Here is a 17,091-nt window from a genome sequence, read left to right on the forward strand (position 1 = left end):
CTGGGTCTGATGGAGGTTTGGCTTATAGGAGTCATCAATCATGTTTCTGCTGTGGCACACTTTGGCCAGGGGAAATTGCCACCATCAGTCAGATGAAGTGAGCAAATGTGGAGAAGGGAGCGCTGTGTTAGTCCACACAAAATAATGTCCCTGTCGCCACACTCCAACTTATGAATTCATCTCTCTGCTGGCGACTCAGTGGAGATCTCGCACTAATGGGATTATTGTCCTGAGCGAGGGGCACTGCTGCGCCACTTCAAAGAGAGCAGATCAGAAGGGAAAACTGGGGGAAAAGCTGCAAGACGGGATGCGGGCAGGTGAGGTGGACTTTCTGAAAGCCTCTCCTTACCTTAGATGTTCGAAGGCAGTCGGTGTGAGGACAGCGGCTGCAGCATTTGCATTCTGCATGATTGAGTACTTTGCCTCGTTATATGCTCTGGAGGTCACGTACAGGCCATCCTCGTACTGTACAAAATGCTTTCAGGCCAAAGAAAAATCAGCAAATAAGGTCAACTCTAACGTGATTGTTTGTTAAAATAAAAACAAAAATAAAAATAAAAACAAAAAAAAAGAAAGCTTTGAGAAAAATTAACGTTAATGATGAGATAACTGAAATCTGGTGTCAGCTGCTCACGTGCAGTCCAGCTGTGGTGCTCTGTGCAGCTACAGGGGTCACTGCCAGTTGTTTGCTGAGCGTTTCCCTCCCTCACTGGTGATGGAATCCCTGCAGGGTCATGAAGGTCCTTCATCATTACTTCATAGAAGACACAAGGGTCACACACCCCACAGTTCATTGGTGCAGGCACTCCATCTCTGTCTGCAACTGAGCCCCGTTCCTTCACCCAGGAGCCTCTGCTCGCCCCTCTAACCTCCGTGTCCTCCGTGTCCTCCGTCCTCCCCCTCTTCTCCTCTGCCTAGCTGCTCTCTCAGCTCCCTTGGCCTGTGAACATTACTGACTGCTAAAATATTAATGGCATGATAATTAAATTGTCATGCTTTCTGAAGTACTGTAATATCAGGCCGAATCTAAGTTCGACAAGCTTATCAGCTTCTCGTTGTTCCACCTCCTAATCTCATTTCGTGGTTTCCTTCTGTGTTCTCCTCTGCCGCTAATATTTTAATAATGGATGACTTGCATTGCAAAGCTTTTAGAGGGCGCTAATTATCCTTATCGCCAAAGGTCAGAATTCAATCTGCTTTCAAATTCAACCGAGGGAGGAGAAAAACACAAAAGACAATTCACTCTTGTATTATTTATTATTTATTTACCATTTTAAGACATCGTTATTTAGGTTGAAAACCAATGTGGGGATTCTGGAAGCCTGAAGTAGAACCCGTCTGGACCGAGAGGACAGTGTCTAGGGTCGCCACCTTTCAGAAATAGAAATAAGGGACGCCCTGATTTCAGCAGCGCAGGAGCCAAAAAAAAAAGCCCCAAAACTTCTAAACTGAATAAAAATGTGTTTATTTTATATGAAAAAACAAAATGCTTTGATTTAAAGTTTAAAGTGCTTTAATAGCATTGAACGTGTATGACTGTACAGACAGACAACCATACTAGCAACTGAAATAGCCTCCTATGCTATGTATGTCCACATCAGCCCAGATGTAATATAGCCTACAGGTGAAGAATATGGTGTAAAAGTTAATTTATTTCAATAATTCAACTAGAATATGGTGTAAAAGTTACTTATTTCAATAATTCAACTAGAATTTGGTGTAAAGGTTAATTTATTTCAATAATTCAACTAGAATATGGTGTAAAAGGTTAATTTATTTCAATAATTCAGCCAGAATATGGTGTAAAAGTAAATTTATTTCAATAATTCAACTAGAATATGGTGTAAAAGTAAATTTATTTCAATAATTCAACTAGAATATGGTGTAAAAGTTAATTTATTTCAATAATTCAACCAGAATATGGAGTAAAAGTAAATTTATTTCAATAATTCAACTAGAATATGGTGTAAAAGTTAATTTATTTCAATAATTCAACCAGAATATGGTGTAAAAGGTAATTTATTTCAATAATTCAACTAGAATATGGTGTAAAAGTAAATTTATTTCAATAATTCAACTAGAATATGGTGTAAAAGTTACTTATTTCAATAATTCAACTAGAATATGGTGTAAAAGTTAATGAAAATACGGTACAAATCGCGTCCCGTATTAGTTCAATACAGGACGCAACATTTTTTTCTCAAATAAAGGACAATTCCGTATTTCAAGGGACGGGTGGCAACCCTAGCTGCAGACGTTATCAGTTCCGTGAGAGGGACGTGTGGAGCCGCTGTCTTCCAGCCACAGGTCTTTAGTAAACGAATATTTTAATCCAGCCTGACAAGACGAGGATCTGCTTAATCCTATTACAAGCTTTCACATTAAACTACAGTAGGCCCACACTTCTCCGCCCATTGTCTTTGTGTGAGGAAGGAGCAGATGGTGCCAAATTAACAGCCTACTGTAGTGAACTTTGAATGGCTGAACTCGGGCCCACCCCTTCGCTAAACAACACATTCACCAGTGTGGACAATCCCCCAGGAAACCACTTGCTCTTGTTGCTGAACCTCTTTCACATACTTCTAGTGTGAGACCCTCCGTATACTGCATAGGCAGTCAAACTGTAGCTTTAAAAACTAGCGGGATGAAAAGCCAGACCAGATGGCTAAACTATTGGAGCCGAGCGTGCCACTTGTACCGTGGAAGTTTGCCATCATTGTTTCTTTAAGTAAAAGCCAGTGGATGCTGAGCAGTGACTCTGTATGCAGTGATCACAGCGAGTAAACAGCGAATAAAGCTGAAAGAGTCTTTGAATTTAGCCATCAACAAGAAAACTGATGAAATTACGCTACGTGTCAAAAACAATATTAATCCCAGCAGCAATTAAAGAAAACATAAAAGAGAACATTTAGACTGTGAGAATCAGATATGTTGAAAAAGCCAACCAATGATAACAGACTGAGAAGCTTCATCTAACTTCCTCCAACCAAACATACACATAATCTGACAGCTCCAGCGTTTTCTCGACGTATTCCAGGGAACCATTTGTTGGGAGTGCTACTACTTGTGGCACAGTTTGCAGAGTCAGAGGATCTGACGGGTCCAAATTGGGCTTGACTCGAAATATCTGACATGGGGAAAGAAACCAATACGTGGTGTACAGTAGAGCTACGTGGGCCAGGACGCTGTGCCAAGCAAGGAAAGCGTTGAGAACTTGTAGTCGCTGCTGTCTGAGACTGCACACAGTCAGGCAAGACGAGAAATTTGGCGACTTCATTCTTGCCGTATTCACGGTCATTCCTTTTAATTTTGTATGATATATCACTTCATAATGAAGATAATTGCAAATAACTGATGGATTGTATACAGGACTGTCTCAGAAAAATTAGAATATTGTGATTAAGTCATTTATTTTCTGTAATGCAAAAATGTCATACATTCTGGATTCATTACAAATCAACTGAAATATTGCAAGCCTTTTATTGTTTTAATATTGCTGATCATGACTTACAGTCTGCTGATATGTAAACCATAATCAGCAATATTAAATTAATAAAAGGCTTGCAATATTTCAGTTGATTTGTAATGAATCCAGAATGTATTACATTTTTGTTTTTTTAATTGCATTACAGAAAATAAAGAACTTTATCACAATATTCTAATTTTCTGAGACAGTCCTGTATATCTTCCTGGCATTCAGGTTGATAAAATACTCAGATAACCTTACAAAAGTATGCTTAACAGAAGGAAGTCCAACACAGCATGTAAGATACAAAAAGAAAAAAAAAAAACCACAGACTCCAGGCGTGTCCCCAGGAGGCAGCAGTAGGTACAGGGTAGCCTCGTTACTACTGACACTGGAAAATGATTTAATGGCCTTGTTTTAGTGAGTGTAGCTACATGCACATGCTTAATTAGACAGAAAAGGTCATTTTACTGGTATCAGCATTAAAAATACCATTAAAAAAGAAGTCACAGAGTTCCTTATTGAATAAACTCTAGTGGGAAAACCTGCTGCTGTCCCTGCAGCTCTGGCAGATATCGCCACATCTCAGTATCTGCAAAAGTTGGTTGTTTGAAAAGCATTTTTTTTTTCTTTGTCTTTAAATGCGGCAGAGCCAATAAAGATGATTATAGAATGACATCACAGTGAGTTTGGTTGCCAAGGAAAACATTTATCAGAAAGTGTATTTTATCCATCTGCCAATCAGAGAAAGCTTACAGGGCCAGATTTTATTTTGACCTTGATTGCTTTATTCCCCCCCATGAAGCCTCGCTGCAACACAAAGCCTCTGTCTCATCTGAATTTTGGCTTAGTAAGTTTGGGGTTCATGCTGACCTTCCCACCATGAGCAGAGTTTAGCCCTCGGCCCTCTTCATCCCCCTCCAGATTCCTTGATTACCCTGGAAAGGGGTGGGGATTAAGAGCAAGAGTCTGTAAACGATCTGAGCTCTGAGGGGAGGGTCTCTGAGATACAGGTCCAAACCCTCCATGTCGACTTCAGTGCAGACATTAACACTCACAACGCTTACTCTCCGAGCAGACCTCCCTCAGCCAGATGGTCGTGTCGGTCCTCAATAAATGTTTAAGCAGGGGTGAACAAATTAATTCAGAAGGCAAATGATCAAGCACAGTGTGAGCACACTGTAATCCATCTGAGCTGGTGGTGGGTACGTCAAAGATTTCGGCCAGCTCCATAAGATAATGGGAAATGTTTTCTAGTGGGGATTGAAACCCCCCAGCCCTCACACCCCTACCTGCTCCTATTAAGCAGGCCAATCTCACCAACAAACCACAAACCAATTAGCGCCTTACCTTTTTGTTTTAATTTGTTTCAGTAGCATTAATCATGCTGTCTGGGAAAGACCGAAACAAAAGAGCCTAAGGCATTTTTCTGAGGTGACTTAGAACCTTGACACATAAATCGAGTGTTGGAGCTGAAGTCCATAGGCATGAACTGCAGTTGAGTGGGGTTCAATTATAATGTATAGAACACTTCATATTGTAAACCTTGGTGACACTATAGATGGGTGTGGGTGAGAGGTCACAAGTTGGTTCAGAAAGGAAAAGGAACTTATCACTTATCAAAGCAAATAAAATTCGACTTGGACTATCTGAAATAGAGGACATATTTATAACTTCAGACACAATTAAAGGAAAGATCAGTGAGTTTTATATTTTATCACAAGGAGGTTTGTCATCTTTCCAAACTTTAGTGAAGATATGGGAGAAAGAGTTAGGTATGGTCTTTGAAGAAAATACTTGGTTAAATATATGTGAAAATATACATTTTCCTTTTACTAGTAATAAAATTAAAGAGGCTAATTTTAAATTTATTCACAAACTTTATTTAACTCCAATTAAAATGCACAAAATTTCAAAGGATATCTCTTCAAAATGTCCAAGATGTAAAAGAATCGATGGAACATTTGTACATATGTTTTGGGAATGTGATCTTTTAATAAGTTTCTGGAAATCAATTAATTCCTTCACACAATCAGTATTAGAAATTAATTTTGAGTTAAGCTCCAATTTGTATTTATTAAATGACACACTGGATCTTCAGTTAGACCGGAAAAAAGCAGGATATTAATTATGATCACATACTTCGCTAAGAAATGCATACTTTTACTTTGGAAAGATGATTCCCCTCCAACTTTCAAGTTTTTTTTGGATAAAATTTCAGTTTTTTTACCATTGGAAAAATTAACTTTAGAAAAATACAACCGTGCTCATATTTTTCAAGAATTTTGGTTCCCATTACTCTCAAAACTGGATAATTTTTCCAAAGGGGACCAATGAGTATCTTTATTTTCGAACTCGTGCCTTTTTTTTTTTTTTTTTTTTTTCCTAGGGTAATTATGGGGAGGGTAGGAATGTGGGTATAATAGAAATCATGCTTGTGAAAATGTGAATTGTGAAAATTATTGTGAAATAAAAACATATTAAAAAAAAAAAAGAAAGGAAAAAGAAAAGGAATCAATGAGAAATTCATATATAGACAGGCTGGAAAGGCTATTCCGTGGTCAGCTATTCAGGTATATCTCTATATCTCTTGTTGAGGCTGCAGCTCGAGTAGAAAACAGCATGGACCCTAACCCTAAGAGCAAGCTCTGTTGAAGATGTCACTCACCTGATTGAGCATCTGCTGGTCCGTGCACGGCTATCTTGGCTTATCTTGGCGGCTGCTGCTTAAGAGCACACACGCACACCTTTTCTGACACTAATTGGATTCCATACCACCATTACAGTACTGTAAATGCAATTACCAGCCTTTATCCGTGTGGTTTTCCTCGCATGTTAAACCACTTCTGTTTTAAAATGAATTACATCAGACTCCCTTTACAGCAGACTGCGCTCATATTTCTGTTATTTACGGTAATGTTTGCATATTAACGCTTTTGTTTTTTATTACAGGGCATGTTAGCTGTTGAGCTAATTACTCCAGCATGGCCTGCTAAGCTGGGTCAGAGACATTATGAGGAAGGCTAATGAACAGCCCAGAGGGTTTGGAGAAGATCACTCTAGACATTAAAATTCCCAAACATTACTCTTTTTACCCTCCTCTACTTCAGGTCCCTGGATCTCTGCTCATTATGGTCCAGGCTGGCCTTTTAGCTATGAAATGATGCAGCACGCTGGATTCTGCCGCCTGTCCTTGCGAGTGCGTGTGTGCGTGCACTCGTGCGTAGACACTTATTCAGCCAGACTCCTACTAGACATGATTTTCATGTCTCAAGCGTGCTGCTTTAATTCTTTTCAGGCTTTGTTATCAGAAAAATGATAAACAAAACACAAATCACAACCCCCCAGTGATCAAAGCAGCCAAACTTTGATGGTTATTTTGATCTTGATTTAATTCTTATCTTGGTTTTTGATCTTATTTCTTTTCTTGCTGTAATGTTGAACATGTGTCGTGCATTAATAGTTCCTCCTATGCTTGTCAATTTTCTTGTAAATCCTCCATGTACAGCTCACCTCCACAGACACGAGATATAGTCGCTGCCGCAGGGGGAAAGGATGTACGGAGACTTTAAGTTAACATCTCTTTTAACGTACAGCTTGAAACAAAGCAGAGTCGCAAGCGGATGCAAATGAAAGAGTGAAAGAGTGTGCCGAGTTCTGCCTGGCTGAGCAGGGAGCAGTCAGGGGGATTCGTTGTGTTTGGGGTTTGCCTCTCTGTCTGCTAGCACGTGGGTGGATTCATGGCGCCTTTTCCATCTCTGTTGCTCTCACAGGTACTGGCTCTCCAGCCCAGCAGAGGAATGAACTGACAATTGGTAGGAGAAGACTTGTTTGTTGAGAACGTTCAAGAGGAAACGTTGAAGTCATGAGGCTGCAGAGGAGCCAGGGACTGGCTGCCAGGCTGACCACCATCGCCTACATTTGTGCCTTTCATACAGCTGCTGCTGACATCCCACTCGAAGGTGAGTCCTGATTGTAATGTGGAGGTAGGGCTGGGCGATATGGACCAAAAGTCATATCTCGATATTTTCTAGCTGAATGGCGATACTCGATATATATCGATATTTTTTCTGTGCCTTAATTGGGGTTTCCCCCAAAGCATTATAGCATAGCATCTCTGTTAGCTTGGCCAAACCCTTAAAAAAACAGTCAGTTTTAATACAAAGCCTCGTGCCAAATGTCACACATGTACATTTATTAACAGAGGTCTGCACAATATCAAAATGTATAAAACAAATGAAATAAAAATAAACTGCCTGCATATATAGAATAAAAATGCTTCTTGAATAAAATAAAACAAATATCCCTTTCCTGCATAACAATTAAATTAAAATACACTGTGCAATTAATACAATGTAGACAGTAACAGGCAGACTTTTCCACTGAGGTTGACAGTTGTGCAAATAACAAAACATTTGTGCAAATCTCAAATAAAGCATTCAAGTCAATTTGTCACAAAATAAGCTATATCAAAATCATTTTTTTTTTTTTTTTTTTTTTTAATAATCGATATAAACGATATTGTCTCGTACCATATCGCGTTTGAAAATATATCGATATATATTAAAATCTCGATATATCGCCCAGCCCTATGTGGAGGTTTTAGTGGAGGTCACACAGTTGATTTCAGGAGTGAAATCTAACAGGACAATGCTGTGTACGTTTATTGAACGGCCCTCTAGGTGATGATTTCATGGTAATAGTGAGTCAATGTGAAAACAATGTCATAAAAGGCACCTCCCAAAAAATGAGATCTACGTATATAAGACTGTGGGCGTTTAAAGGTGTTTTTCATCACAGTTGGTCTGGTATGTGTCGTCTTACATTCAGTCCCCCCCAGTTTAACCGCATGTGGTCAGTTCAAAGCACCTCGTGAATGTTGATGCGTAATGCTCATGCTCATTTGTTACTTTTCATGGGGAATCCTGGGAAAACTGAAAAGACAGGGACACGCCAGGAAGTAGTCTGTGTCCCTAAGAAGTCCCTCCTTCTTTTTTCTTTTGTTCTGTGCCAACGCGATCATCCCTTCTCATGATAGTTGGGATGCGTCTCCCAAATACATTAGGCTTGGATATTTTTATCTTTTCCTATCCATTTTGTTTATTTACCATTGGGTCCTACCATCCAAATGCACATCCACCGCGTCAGTGTGCACTTGTACCTGGGAGAAATGCACCACGATTATACCGTAACCATGGTGCATCCTGTAAGCTACTTATTTTTTAAAGGAAAAAAAAAATGGATAAAAACATGGCAACACTCGGAGGATTCTTTAATTACAATCTATGCAAACAGGTCATTTAGAGCGCCGCTTTATGGTTCAAGTTGCGTCATTGTGATGAGTGGGTAAATGTGGTGTCTGACCAGTCTGTTTAGTGAGTGGCGTCAGGAAGTAAAAGTAGCACGATCACAGATGACGATGAGAATGTGACAGAGGGACGAAGATAGAGGCGTTCTGTCGCTTCTACTGCAACATAAGTAAGTTAAATGATATAAATAACCTGCACCTGGACACACATTTAACATGAGTCCATGGGAAACCCTGCAAACTTGTATTCCTGTCCTGAATTAAGACCTTAGTTTGTCCATGTGAGAGCATGGGTCGTGAACCTATTGTGGACGTCACGTTTCCTCATATTCTGCACTTCACTGCATCACCAGTGAGTGTCGCCAACGGACAAAACATGAATTAAGGACCGCAACTTTTCACGTTCAATTCACTTTTTGAACATCCGACCGTGAGCGTAGAAAGTAGCATACGCACGTTTTTTGTGCGCCGCACTCTTTGTATTTGAGGCCCCTGGTCTCCTTCCTTGGTCTTCATCCCTCAACTAGTCCAGCTGCTTGTCGATGCTTTCTTGACTCATTAGGAGAAGTAGCAGATGGTCAAAGTGCTTGTCTGGCACCACGGCACTGCTCTTCTCAGCTGCACAGAAAACTCATTCAGATTTTGAGTCAATTAATCATTAGTGGGTTCTCTCTGACACTGGTATCACTAAGGTCACCCAGTTCTTGAAGGGCTCTCTCAGCAACGTACAGTAGATGAGCTCGTCAATGAAGCTCAACAATGGCAGATTGACCAGATTTGTCGAGGCCCCAGTTGAAGCTTGGGCGAGTGGGAAGTGCTGTGACAAACTGATGACTGTGCTCCCCTCAGCCAGGATGTAGCAGGTGGAATTAATCTGTTCGTCAGCAGATGAGACAAACCTGGTTTTTAAGGGAGTCAGATCATAGCAACCCTGAGACGTAAGCACAGCCCACTTGCTGGTGCGTCGCTTGAAGCATTTAAACCTCCTCTGTGCAGGACTTGATTTACTACAACCGTCAAAGAAGCATTTGTTCAGCTTTCATGTCTGAGCTTATGTTGATACTGTGAATACTGAATTACTTTGGGTTACACCTTTTGACAATTGAAGACCCAGTTGATGTGTGACAGATACAAACAGCCTGCGGGGGGACGCTACCAGTCCACATGCAAACTGATGCATGGGTGGAGATTTAGGGGACAAATGCATCCACTGAGTTCTGCTTGACTGACCACATGCACTTGGAACTGTACGTAATGAAGACCCAATTTAAGCAATCATTGAAGAACAGGGATGAGATTGTTAGGGTTGTTCTTTTCATCCATAACAATCTTGTCCCTTGGATTGGTTCTGTGAAGAATAAAAAAGATAAAATGTGTGGAGTCAGTTCAGGGGAAGGACATCGCCCCCGGAGACCTGTTGCAATCACCAGCCGTTCTGTGAACTGCACACATTTACAGCCTTCCTCTTGTTTCACTCAGTTTTTGTGTATCTGTTCAATCTGCATGTCTGTCCCAGTTTCCTTGGAAACGTGTTCAAGACTCTCCCTCTGAATTATTCAGGAATATCTCTCAAAGGCTTCATGTAAAAAAAAATTTAATAAAAGTTCAACCTCCTACTCACAAACGTTGTTTGTGTTTGAAGACATCTTGTCCATCACTTTTATTGTGTCCTCTGTTGTATTTAGAGGGATATGTGTAAAGAACACACTTGTGACAAGAGGAGATTCTTATTTTAATGCTGACTGCTTCTGTTCTGTTTATTCTCCCCTGCTGCCGCGGATTATTTAGTTTTAGGTCAAGTAAACAGTAAGTTCACCCTGCTGTCCTGTTGCTGGTTTTAGAGATGTGTCTTCATTCACCTGACTCCTTGTTTAGTTTAGCAGCCGTTACTTACAGCCGGGTGCTCTGGAACCCAGTCTCACGTTTCATGAGTCACCCTCTATAATACTTGCTTTTTATTTTCTTGGATATATACGTCATTATACGTCATTGTCATATGATCATTACGTTAATGCTGTACACTTTCCTTTCATGACATCTCATAACCACATGATACTAATCAGAATGTCATGGGAGGAAAACACCAGTCTAACAAAATGATTGGTTTTAATATGGATGTGGGAAATATGGCCAGAATTATGACCGTTGAGCTGCAGTCGCAGTCCACAGAGTGAACCTCCATTCTGCAGTTAAATCAGCTCATGATTAGTGCTCAGAGAGTTGATAGCTACAACAGCTCCCATCACCCACCCATGAAACTTATACACACCATGAAAAATACATTTTTGCAATGATTGGTAGGATTCCTTATGGTTATTTGAAATCAAAACACCATTAATGATAAAAGTAAAATTGCCTTCCTTTGTTTTTAGAGATGGGCATAATGTGCAGCCTTAATTAGCCCCTTACTTAGCAACAGTTTACTTCAGCAAAAGGGCATCATTAAATGTATTTAATCAGTTTAATTCCTAAAAGTATCGACATAAGCAGGTAAAACTTAATCACAATGCCATTCAACCATAAAAATGCCCTAGTGGAGCCAGCTTGAATGTCTGATGACCTCTGCACAGACACCTGCAGTACAATCAGCACAACCCTAACCCACACCCTAAGGCAGGGGTCACCAATCCTGGTCCTCGAGGGCCGGTGTCCTGCATGTTTTACATGTTTCGCTGCTTCATTGCACCGTGATAAAAGTGACTGTGTCGTTAATAGAATTGTGCAGACCTCAATGACAAGCTGATGACGATGATTAATTAGAATCAGGTGTGTTAAAGCAGAGAAAACTCTAAAACATGCAGGACACCGGCCCTCGAGGACCAGGTTTGGTGACCCCTGCCCTAAGGGATTAAAGTTAATACCGACATGACAGCAGAGACGCAGCTCATGTCAACATTCATATTCCCCACTGTCATTGACAAGAAAAACACAACAGCGTCCCTCTCAGGGATCTGATCTGCACAGACTCCTCCTACTGCCGTGCTCTCATCAAAATCATACAGTCAGAACACGAGCGAGCAAGCGTGATCCTCGCCGTGTCCCAAACAGTCGGCTAGTAGTTTTTGTGGACAATTGGTTTTAAAGGTGTTTAAAGATGCTGTTTCTACTGTTCATTATTTGAGATGATCACCCATGACCTCATCAGAACACCCACACACACTTTCAGGAAGTTGTGCTTTGTGGGTATTTTAAGTGGTGTCACTATCAGTATTTCTCATTCAGCACGTAGACTCGTCCTCACGGAGACATAATACAGCTGTAATTCCAAACCTGGAGATCAATACCCTCCAAATGGTTCCAAGTTCAATCTGAGCAGTCACAAGTTATAAAATATACCCTTTTCCTGATGATGTACAAAATTGGTATCATTTCAGCGGTCTTAAAGTTTGTTGAATAAATACCGACAAAATGCTGGGACTAATTAAAGCATGTTATGTGCATCGTTTATCGTTTCCACAGAGGATCGGTCTAAATTAAATTCCTTTTAAAATAGCTTTCAAATGTTCCTGAGAATTTGTATTGAGGGGCAATCTTGAAGTAAAAACGGTTAATTGGGACCGCTGCTGTAGTGCATGTGGGATGCTTTTCTAAAGCTTTGAGTGTGGAGGGCTGCGTTGTGTCATGCATGCTTGTTTGTTTGTTTCCCAGTTGAGCAGCTGCCCACTATCACGGCTCAGTCTCCCAGCTCTCTCATTGCCTACCCTTTTGATGAGAGCTTCCCCATGACGTGTGAAGCCAAAGGAAATCCCGAGCCAGAGTGAGTACAGAGTCTTCCAACACTTCACATGAAAGAATGGAGGGCTTATTAGCAGCCAAGCAGACACTGAACACAACACTTCAGCATCAACATGTTACATTTCATCCTTTTTGCTTTGAACTTTGGAAGATGAGGTGAAAAGAGTTGACAGACTGGTTGTCTTTATACAGATTCAGATGGATGAAGAACGGCCAGGATTTCGACCCCTTTCTGGACCCCCATCTGATGAAAGAGGAGAATTCTGGGACCTTTGTGATACCTAATAATGAGAACCTTACAGAGTACCAGGGAACCTATCGCTGTTACGCCTCAAACAAACTGGGGACTGCCATATCTAAGGAGATTGAGTTCATTGTGCCCAGTGAGTAACCTGCATCTGTTAGTGTGTGTGTGTGTGTGTGTGTGTGCGTGTGTGTGTGTGTGCGTGCGCGTGCGTGCGTGCGTGTGTGTGCGTGTGTGTGTGTGTGTGTGTGTGGGTGCACTGTTACAGTGCTTTGAAAGTGTTTCAGAACTCGTACCCCCCTTGCAATGGCTGCACCTCTCCATTGTGAGTATCTCATTGTATTAGTAGGGACAGAATGTCACGGAGACTCCCAAATCTTTCAACACTCATACTTTCAATAAATCTAAATTCTCCCAGAAAATATACCCCATACAAGACCTTGACTTGTGTTGGCGGGGCTGCGTGAGCTCAACGGTGGTGAAAGCCCCACACAATCCCTGTAGTGATGTCTGCTTTGTTTCTGCAGGCCGATACTGGAGAGGGAAAGATAAAGCTTACAGGATCAAACTGTTTACTGATATTGTACAGAACTCACAGGAACACATGCCTGACATTTCATTTAAGAGAGATGCTACTGCCATCTTCTGGAGGACACTAGAACTGCAGAGTATATTTTATTACTGGATGTTTAACAGGGTTTTTTTTTTCTGTTGAGGGCTTTATCATTTCAGTTTTGATTTTTTTTTCCCCAGATGTTCCAAAATTCCCAAAAGAAATACTCGATCCTATTGAGGTGCAGGAAGGCCAGCCTTTTACTCTGAAATGTGAGCCACCTACAGGCATACCTCCTCTGCAGATCTACTGGATGACCATCAGTAAGTACTACCCAATTTTTTATGTGTGCAATTTAATTTGACCACTGACTCTTATATTTCTAGGAGTAGGGAAAATTCAGACAGCAAAATATCATTAAGTCTAATCTGCTGAATTTATCCGCTTAACCATCGGGGGCTGGAAAATGTGTTACTCATAACTGTGCAGCAAAACACTGAAGTGTTAATCCAACTGGAGAGCTTCACATTGTAAAAGGCACAAATACACCAGGCTGGATCTGTCAATGGGAGCACAGAAATCAATTAGCAAGTATTTAACTGAGATCTTCAGTGCAGCATCTGTGGTGAGCTCCACTGTAAACAGTGTAGAAGTACCTTTGTATGACAAGTAATTTAAGTTTTACTAACCAGGCAAAATAAATACATAACACAAAAACAGGTGAATATTTACGAGCAATAAAAAAATCTCTGCAGGTCTTAGTTGGAAAATATAAGTAAATGAAGATCATATTCCAGCTCAAGCTGCTGATGTTGTTCATCTCTTTACCCTAAATACTTGTTCCAGTTCTTACTGCACCGACTTGCACTTTTAACTTACTCTGCACTGTACGCACTACTGTTTAATTTTTTCTAAACTTTTATATTTTTAAACTTTACATTTTTTTAACTGTCACTATTTATACTCCGTAATGAGATTATGGTAATTCAAGTAACCTATTAGAACACTCGGATCTGATATGATGTTGATTAATGTTTTTAATGTGTGTTTGTAACGAGATTATGGTAACTAAGTAACCTATTAGAACGCTAGGATCTGATATGATGTTGATTGTTATTTTATACCTTTCCCTTTATTTAAACTGCACTTGCTGCTTGCCTTATTATTGATGTAAAGCACTTTGAGCTACAATTCTTGTATGAAAAGTGCTATACAAATAAAGTTTTATTATTATATTATTATTATGTCTGATCAAAATCATCACCATCTACTTCCTGTGTGCAGATCTCCAGCACATTGAACAGGATGAAAGGGTGTCTATGGGCTTGAATGGAGACCTTTACTTCTCTCATGCGCTGGACAAGGACAGTAGGAGGGACTACTGCTGCTTTGCTGCGTTCCCAAAAATACGCACCATCGTCCAGAAGAACGCCATGTCTGTCATTGTCAAGCCAAGTATGTGTCCAGCCAGCTTATTTGTCTAAACCTAAGCACCATCTGCCTCTCAAACCAGCATGAAACAAACTTTGGTCTGTTCCGACATGTCCACATTCAGCGTCAGACCCACAGAATTCATCCCTGTCACGTTGTCTTGTAAATGTGCATCTTCTTGGTTTACTGTGGTGATTTTTGGTTTCAGTTGTTTGTTTTCATGTGTCCATTATGGTCCTCATGTCCACCGTTTCTTTTGCTTGCGTTCATGTATGTCATCCAACTCCATGTCAGGAAAAAGTGACGGTCCAGAAAGAGGTGAGTTTATCGTTTCACGGCTGTATTTCTCTGCAGGCGTAGCCGGCCACGTTTGGATTTTTATTATACCGGCTGACTGTCTGCAATTCTGTCTCAGATAATGAAATTCCACAGAGACGCCCCTCTTTTCTGACGCCCCCTGGTGCCACATCAGAGACAGTTCTGGTCAAAGGAGAGGACTTGAGACTGGAGTGTATTGCAGCAGGAATGTGAGTGAAACCACGTTATTTGATACATTTATATATTTCTAAAACAATCAAAACCTATTTACACTGACACTTTTCAAATAGCAGTATAGTATATTTCATGAGTATATTTTGTTTAAAAAACATTTTTCAGTCCAACTCCAGTGGTGGAGTGGGTGAAGGTGGGTGATCAGCTTCCCTCTCGAGCCAAACAAGAGAACCACGGAAAACTACTGACCATCCCGGAAGCTGAACAAGAGGATAGTGGGAAGTACATGTGTAAAGCACAGAACCCTCTGGGAGTGGCCGTCCATTACTTCTCATTAACAGTGGAAGGTGAGTAATGAGTTCTGTGAAGCATACACTGTCACTGCCGTCATATGTGATCACTTTAAACCCACAATGCTCAAGCAGGGAAAGCTGGTACAATGTGGACAGTAAAAAAAGGTTGTCATTTTAACACTTACTTGATGTTTGTTCAGTGCATACAAGACAAATCTCTGGTCAGCAGGACTTCTAGCTCTCGGGTTTGTGGTCTTGAAGGTGGCACATGTTGGAGAGGGGAGCATCCATCTGTGACCTGAAACCCCAAAATGTTACTACTACATTCATCATGAGAATATTGAAGGACTGGAGTAAATGTACTTTGCATTATTTATTAGAGACATGATAGTGTAGCGTAATGAGAAGATTGACTTTAAACTCGACTTTTTGTTTCTTTGTTGATGTATTTTTCTTTTTATTTAAAGGTATTGTGACATCATTTTTAACATGCTTTTAACACTATTAAAAGTCTTGGCCAACATCCCTCAAATGTGTCTAAAAAGGTGTAACAAGAAAAACTTCACTCCAGTACTCCATGCCTGGCTTTTTTATGACGGTGTTTTTTGCACAGTGAAAAACGCATCCTTTTCCCCCTTTCCTGTCAATCATTGCCCCGCTCCTCCTCCCAACCCCCCCCATCCTCCACTCCTCCTCTCCCCCAAACTCCCCGCCCCCCTCAGATGAACGAAAACTTACAGTTTTTTTCCTCACAGCATCTCACGCTGCCATAGCAACACCGAAGGACACGGCAATAGTTTTTATTTATTCCAAAACTTTTTTTTATATATACAATGGCGGCTAATGCACATTTATTCGACCCCGAATCAGAGCCTGAAGTAGATCTTTTACTTCAAGATAGTCCACAACAAGTTCGTCCACGACGCACACAGCGGACAGTGGACCAATGGTATGTGATTTTGTCTTGCACACCGTCCACGGGCTGAGCCTCGATCAGAAGGACTCAGGCCCCCGACCGACACCGGGCAAGTGGTCTTCCGTACGCCACATTTCCCACGCCCGCCGCTCGGACGGGGATTCGGCGCTGAGCTCTTCCCTCTTCGCTCGCCGCTACTGAGGGAATCCTTGTTAGTTTCTTTTCCTCCGCTTAGTAATATGCTTATGCAGCGGGTTGTCTCGTCTGATCTGAGGTCGTAGGCGAAAAAAAAAGGAGAGCGCGGGTGGAGAGGAGAGAGGCGGTGGCCGTCTCTCTCCCTCCAGCCCGCGGCTCAGTGCTCGAGTGATTTGTCTTGTGGGCGGAGAGAGGATAGGTGATGGGCAGGGAGCTGGGTGGAGGGGGCGGTGATTTAGCGGACCTATACGTATAGGTCCGCCACCCAACCAGATGCGCCGTTTTTGCATAATTATGCGGGAACTCCCAGAAAGCACACAATACACTGAATGTTACAAGTTCGTTTTTTTTGGGTGTAATTGATGTCAAGACACCCAACATAACACAAAAAATCAAGAAAAATGTGTTTTCATGTCACAATCCCTTTAATAGTCACGTTACTCTCTGTCGTGCTCTGT

At 41.2% G+C, this 17,091-nt stretch overlaps 1 protein-coding gene across 12 annotated transcripts in view; it reads left to right on the forward strand.

Annotated features, from left to right (window-relative positions):
• chl1b (cell adhesion molecule L1-like b) overlaps positions 1-17,091 on the forward strand; it is a 74,638-nt gene that overhangs the window by 29,708 nt on the left and 27,839 nt on the right. For 10 of the 12 annotated variants that reach the window (XR_009782986.1, XM_061727944.1, XM_061727938.1 and 7 more), the window contains exons 2-10: positions 7,240-7,428; positions 10,563-10,580; positions 12,423-12,531; positions 12,702-12,892; positions 13,507-13,629; positions 14,591-14,761; positions 15,032-15,055; positions 15,153-15,264; positions 15,395-15,576. Coding sequence is in view for 11 of the 12 variants with exons in the window: in XM_061727944.1 (XP_061583928.1) it covers positions 7,332-7,428; positions 10,563-10,580; positions 12,423-12,531; positions 12,702-12,892; positions 13,507-13,629; positions 14,591-14,761; positions 15,032-15,055; positions 15,153-15,264; positions 15,395-15,576 (1,027 nt within the window). In the remaining variant the exon portion in view is untranslated. The remainder of the gene's footprint in view (positions 1-7,239; positions 7,429-10,562; positions 10,581-12,422; positions 12,532-12,701; positions 12,893-13,506; positions 13,630-14,590; positions 14,762-15,031; positions 15,056-15,152; positions 15,265-15,394; positions 15,577-17,091) is intronic. The other 2 variants (XM_061727942.1, XM_061727941.1) reach the window with 2 other exon arrangements.

This window comes from Cololabis saira, chromosome 8 (assembly GCF_033807715.1).
Source record: "Cololabis saira isolate AMF1-May2022 chromosome 8, fColSai1.1, whole genome shotgun sequence".
Lineage (NCBI taxonomy): Eukaryota > Metazoa > Chordata > Actinopteri > Beloniformes > Belonidae > Cololabis > Cololabis saira.